The sequence below is a fragment of the Centruroides vittatus genome, unplaced genomic scaffold (assembly GCF_030686945.1).
Source record: "Centruroides vittatus isolate TY-2023 unplaced genomic scaffold, ASM3068694v2 contig_487, whole genome shotgun sequence".
Classification (NCBI taxonomy): Eukaryota; Metazoa; Arthropoda; class Arachnida; order Scorpiones; family Buthidae; genus Centruroides; species Centruroides vittatus.
Window position 1 is genome coordinate 1,656,314 of NW_027122275.1, and position 6,157 is coordinate 1,662,470.

The 6,157-nt window shown below is 31.5% G+C and overlaps 1 protein-coding gene across 1 annotated transcript; it reads right to left on the minus strand.

Annotated features, from left to right (window-relative positions):
* Positions 1-3,503: 3,503 nt before the first annotated feature.
* LOC136978065 (piggyBac transposable element-derived protein 4-like) lies at positions 3,504-5,267 on the minus strand. Its single transcript, XM_067273709.1, has one exon. The coding sequence runs from the start codon at positions 5,265-5,267 to the stop codon at positions 3,504-3,506; it is 1,764 nt and encodes a 587-aa protein (XP_067129810.1).
* Between the last annotated feature and the right edge of the window lie 890 nt (positions 5,268-6,157).

Here is a 6,157-nt window from a genome sequence, read left to right on the forward strand (position 1 = left end):
TATTAGTTACAATAGTATGTGGAAAATTTTTTAAAAGCTATTGTAAATAGATGAGCGGAATCGAAATTTATTCATTCGTTTATATTAATACAAATTCCTCAGTAACAACGATATTTGGAGTAGTCATTACTAACATTCTGTATTACAATACGAAATAATCGAAAATTTATCTTATAATAACTTGAAATATTCACATTCGCCGAATTATTATAAAAAAATAATTTGCTATAGTCTAATTATTCTCATTGAGAATGTTAGTGCAAAAGAAAAGAAATTTTTCTATTTTTTCACTTGTATATTGTAGAATCTTCAATAAATCTCATGAACAGTGTTTTAAATATGACTATCCTACGTTTCCTTTTCTTTCACTTGTTGTTTCATTTCTGATGAATTTATATAGACTCTTTCGACCTTAAATATAGATTATACACTATAGATTAGATCATAGACTATATAAATAGACTATATAGTCTATATAAATCTTATCTTATTAAATAAAATAAGATAAATTCTATAATCAATCGTACAACGAATATAAATACAGTCGACTCCGCATAAGTCGACACCCCAAGGGGAAGTGGAAATGTGTCGAGTTATCCGATGTGACGACTAAAGCGAAGTTGGAAAAAACCACAAAACTACAATTAGGAAAATACAGTAGTGCGTTAAACAGTAGTATAGGCTTACAATACATTGTGTCCTCCATTTACAATTACTCTGTAGATGAGAAACCGAAAAATTCGTTTACTGTTGTTTGTTTTGAGCACTTAACTATCTCGACTTTTTCACGAACGCCTTGAAAACACTCGACACTCAACGATCACGAACGCCTTGAAAACATCATCATCGCAATTTTCAATTGTTGGCAAGTAACGTCTAAGGATTCTTAATGCCTCTGGCATGAGAAAATGCAAAATTGAATTCTGGCGTGACGTTGATGTAGATCAGGGATGGCCAACACGTAGACCGCGGTCGACCGGTCGACAGCAAGGGTTTTGAAAATAGCCCGCGAAGCTAAAGTTGAAGAATTTGCTTTCATTTAAATTAATGTTTAAAAATCTTAATTGGATAATTTATTCTTACAATAATAGACTGTCTGTGCAACGTACCCATACGGTTTGTATTTATCCCGATGAACAATGCAAATGAATGTTAACTTTTAAATTAATTGTAGTCGCGACGCATGCGCATATAAATGGCAATCGCATAAAATGGCGCAAAATCATGTGTCAGACAGTAACGTGACAGCCCCTGGCTTCAAACCACTTGTTACTCCTTGTTTGTGCACTTGAATTTACTTTCAATTTTAGTTTTATTTATTTATTCATACAGCGAATAGAAGCAGGTATGTTAGTTTACTAATTATTGTTTTAAATGTTATTAATATTTATCCCTATTATTTTAAAATGAATAAACCAAGTACAGGCCGGAAAAAATAAAAATTTATCATTATTTATTTATCATTATTAATTATTTATTAAAATATCTATGAAAAACCCTAAAATTGTTTGTCCATATTCATAGTCGCCCGCAGACTATATTTTACCGAAAAGTAGCCCCTAAGGGATAAAAGATTGGCCACACCTGATGTTGATTGTATATTTTCTTTTGTTTATCAGTTATTATTTTATACATAAAAATACATAAAATGTTAAGGCATTTTTATTAATATGTATATATATATATATATATATTAATATATTAATAAATAAATAGACTCCCCCTCCTGAAAAAAATGAGTTCGCACCACACGTGCGGAGTGAATTCATTTTTTCGGGAGGGGTGACGACTTATCGGAGTGTGGGACAGCAAAAGTATGTCGACTTATCCAGTGGTGACGAGTTAAACGAGTCGAGTAAACTGGAGTTTTTTAACATTAATGCCTATTTAAGTCGGCCGGGACCACAGAAAATTGACTACTTAACCGATGGTGTCGAGTTATCCGGGTGACGACTTATGCGGAGTCGACTGTATATTTATTAATAGTATCTTTTGTCATTCTATTTCTGACTTTTCTTACAATTAATTAACCCTTCGTCACGCGCGCGCTCAGTCAAATCGAAATCACGCGCGCTCGGTCAAATCGGCACCAATTTAAAAAATTAATTAATAAAAATTTAACATCGAAAAACGGGTATTTTTACTTTAATCCAGTTTATTAATATGTTTGTAATCAAATTCAGTCAAAAAAGTTCTAATTTCATCATAATTTATTGATGATTTTAATTTTTTAATATTAGAAGGTAATTAGCATAAATTACAAAGTGTCGTGTTTCATCTTCGCTCCAGTTCAAGTTTATTGCTCTAGACACGCGCCGATGTTTGTTTTTACTTCTACTGGTGATTAGGCTATTATTTCAACCTCGTCCGTTTTGGTTACAGAAGATGGGACGGCGTCACGTGATCGCTTACCTCACATTTTACCACAGAAATTACCTTACCTTGAAAGTTTTATTTTTTTCCTCGATTTTAATTATCACTAACTATTTTTTTTATGGATTCTCATATTTATGTGTGTTATGAAGTTGCAGATATTTTTTTATTATGTTTTACACATTTTTGTTTTTTTCTTAGATTTTTATATATAAAATATACGAAAATTCACATATTTATTAAAAGTTATCAGAAATGCTAAACTATAAGTACAGTGTGTTTTACAATACTATTGCGAACAGATATAGTCAGTTATTTTCTGAACATATTTGTTATTTTAATTTTTATAAATTATTTAAATTGATGCAACGCGACGCGCTCAGAATCAATTAATTACTGTCGAGGGTTATTTAAGATGGCGGCGGGACTCGATTCAATTACTTCTTCATTTCAGGTGTTAATTAGAGAGTGTTATTTTAATGTAATTTTAGATAGTGTATGTTTATTATAATTAATAAATCTATATAGGAATAATATATATTAATTACTGGCTGTATTTAAAAAATAAAAAATGAGACAAAAATATAATAGAAAAAAATATGCTTATACAATACCAAAATGTTATACACCTATTCTACTTTTAATACAAGAATTATTTAAATAATAATTAAGATAAACAGCATAAATTGGTAATACAAAAAATTATATTATATATCATTTATTTATACATTTAAATATTATTCATTTCTATTATTCGTTTATACATTTTACATTATACAATGCTAAAATTTTTTGTACATCTTGTATTGCAAGAATTATAATTAACGTGTGCAAAAAAAGTTAATTTTTTATTTTCTGGGTTAGGCATAAGGGGTTGCTTTCAGTGACTTGCAAACAGGACCTTTTAGATGCAGTATTCAACAAATGAACAACTTTTATTGATATATATATCAATAAATATCGTTCATTTGTTGGACACTCTATTCAAAAGGTCCTGTTTGCAAGTCACTGAAAGCAACCCCTTATGCCTAACCCAGAAAATAAAAGGAATACAGAAAAATAGGTAATATAAAAAATGAATACGTTCATGTAGTGTTAACTTTTTAATTCTATTGTTCTTTCTGAACTTTCTATACATGACTTACATAAAGTATGTGAGTGCTCACCACAAATGTATTTATTACATCGAAAACATTTATTTGTCGTCTTTCTGCCCTTTTTATAACCGCAATCAGAACAGGATGATCGCTTCCGTGATGTTGATGCTGCAGATGTGGATCGCTACTTGATGTTGATGCCGGTGATGTCCCTGTTGATGCTGTTGTTGATTCTGATTCCGATTCTGATGTTTCATGTTGCAACTTAGAGAATTGAAGGGCTGCCGTTCTAATGTTTCTGGGTAAATTTTCTTTTTGTGCACGTAATTTTAATTGCGGAGTCATTAGTTCGATCGATAGCAGTTTCATGAAGTTTCTTCTGCGTTGATTTTGTGGAAGTTTATTATTCAGATAATAAATGACATGAGAATTTACGGCCGAAATATTTAGCAAACTATAAAAAATAACAAGGGGCCAGCGTCGGCAGTATCTTGCGCAATTATAACGTGACGCCAGTTTATCAACAACGTCGACGCCTCCCTTTGTAAGATTGTAAAACGTTACGATTTCGGGTTTGTTTTTTTCCTCGGTTGAAGAATCAATGCTATTGTTGTGGTGTAAAGTTGATAGTAAGAGAGTTACTTTATTTCTTTTGGGAGAATATGAAACTAAAGTACACTTTTTTTGGAATCCAAACATGCTACTGAATACAGTTCTGTTTCTCGAACTAATGAACTCTGGCGGTATTTCTCTTTTATTTTTTTTTAAAGTACCGACTGACGTCAGCTTTATGTCTAATAATTTTAATGCAAGTTCGTAACTCGTAAACCAATTATCAAATGTTATATTCCTTCCAGAGCCTGCTACGGGTTTACATAATCTTAACACAACATCTTTAGGAGAATTACTTGTGAAATATTGGCCCTGCGGTTGCATTCCCGCATATACTTCTAAGTTGCTACTATAAAAAGTCCTTGAATCTGTCAAGGCAAAAATTTTTATCCCATATTTTGACGGCTTGCTTGGAATATATTGCCGGAATTGGCATCTGCCCTTAAATGCCTCCAACATCTCGTCTATAGTTAAATATTCCGATGGGCAATAATTCTTTTGGCAATTAGTAACAAATTTCTCAAAAAAATCTCGCACCGCAGCGAGTTTGTCAGTATTACGACGGTCATTTCTAGTAGCTTTATCGTCAAATCTTAACGCTCTTATTAGAAAACTAAATCTTTTCTCTGACATCACAGGTTTTATAATTTCTATTCCGAAACCATCGGAGGTCCAAATATCTCGTAAATTTACTGTATTTAATTTCATCACCGCACATGCAAACAATATTCCTATAAAAGCTTTTATTTCACAAATATTTGTTGAGATGGCATCACGCTCGCGGCTAAATTTTTCTTTTATTCTCTCTATATACTTATTTGTATTTTCGACAATATGATTTAATATATCGTCATCAAAAAATAACTTCCAGCATTCCGAAGGTGTTTTGACGAACTTTGCTCTTCCATTTGGGCCAGGCAAATGAGTTATAATATTTTCTTTTCCTCTTCTCTGAGTTTGAAGGGGCATTTCCTTATTCCACCTAGTTACACGGTCTTTACCCATAAAAAATGAACCAGAAGTACTAACCTCGTCTAGGTCTGAACAAGATTGTTCAGATTCAGAGTCCGATTCTCGCTGCTCCAAAATATCATCCTCTTCCTCCGAAGAAAAAACATTATCATCATCTTCAATCATCTCTGTTATCTCCGAAGATGAAAGCAAATAAAAATTACTTTTATCCATAGCGCTGTTTTAACACAATCGTAAAAAAGAAGAACTATACTCGAAACCAACAACAGCAACAAAAACAATGACGAGCTAATGCGAAAAAACTGCACTTATATAGTATCAGAGTAAAAAGTCACGTGACAGAGAAGGGAGAGGACCAAAATTTACCAAATATGGAAATATGTGAATAGGGTTCCTTATTTGGTAAATTTTTTGTAAGCTCCCTTTTCTGTCACGTGACTCAATAATTACTGCCCTAGACCAAGCCTAACCTTGTTTGGGAATCGAAGTTTTAATTCAAAAAAATACAATTTGACAGGAGATTGATTTATTTTATTTATTTGTAGTTTGGTATCATCTTACGAAGTTTTATGACAGTAGTTCCAATAAAATTTTTATTTATTTAAGTAATAATAATTATTATTTTACCTATCATTCAGTGTTTTTACGGCAAAAATTGAAAATTTTAAAACATTCCATTTCTGGATTCATCTGAAGACAGGTACTAGAGTTATACCATTTATTTGAAAGTCTATTTACATTCTTAGAACAATAATACATATTTGAAAAGACGGCAAACAAAAAAAAAACGCTCATAAAACCCATATGATCTATAAGTATTAAACCAACAGCAATAAAAGAATATTCCAATTCATGAAAGACAAAATATAGGGGAAAAAATGTATTTTATAAAACTTAACATTTTCGATGCTACATTTTTATGTGCATAGTTCATATGTGTTTTACAAGCGATTTTTTATATCGTCTATTGAAATGTGTACTATTGTACATGTGAGATTCCAGACAGGGTCCAAATACCTCGCAAAACGTAAGAGAAATAGAAAAATTTCTCTAGAAAAAGGACTGTGTAACATCAATATGTCGTAAAGGTACGAAATAAACAA

Excerpts from the sequence above, each read along its gene's own strand:
- LOC136978065 (XM_067273709.1), bottom strand. The coding sequence starts at position 5,267 with ATGGATAAAAGTAATTTTTATTTGCTTTCATCTTCGGAGATAACAGAG.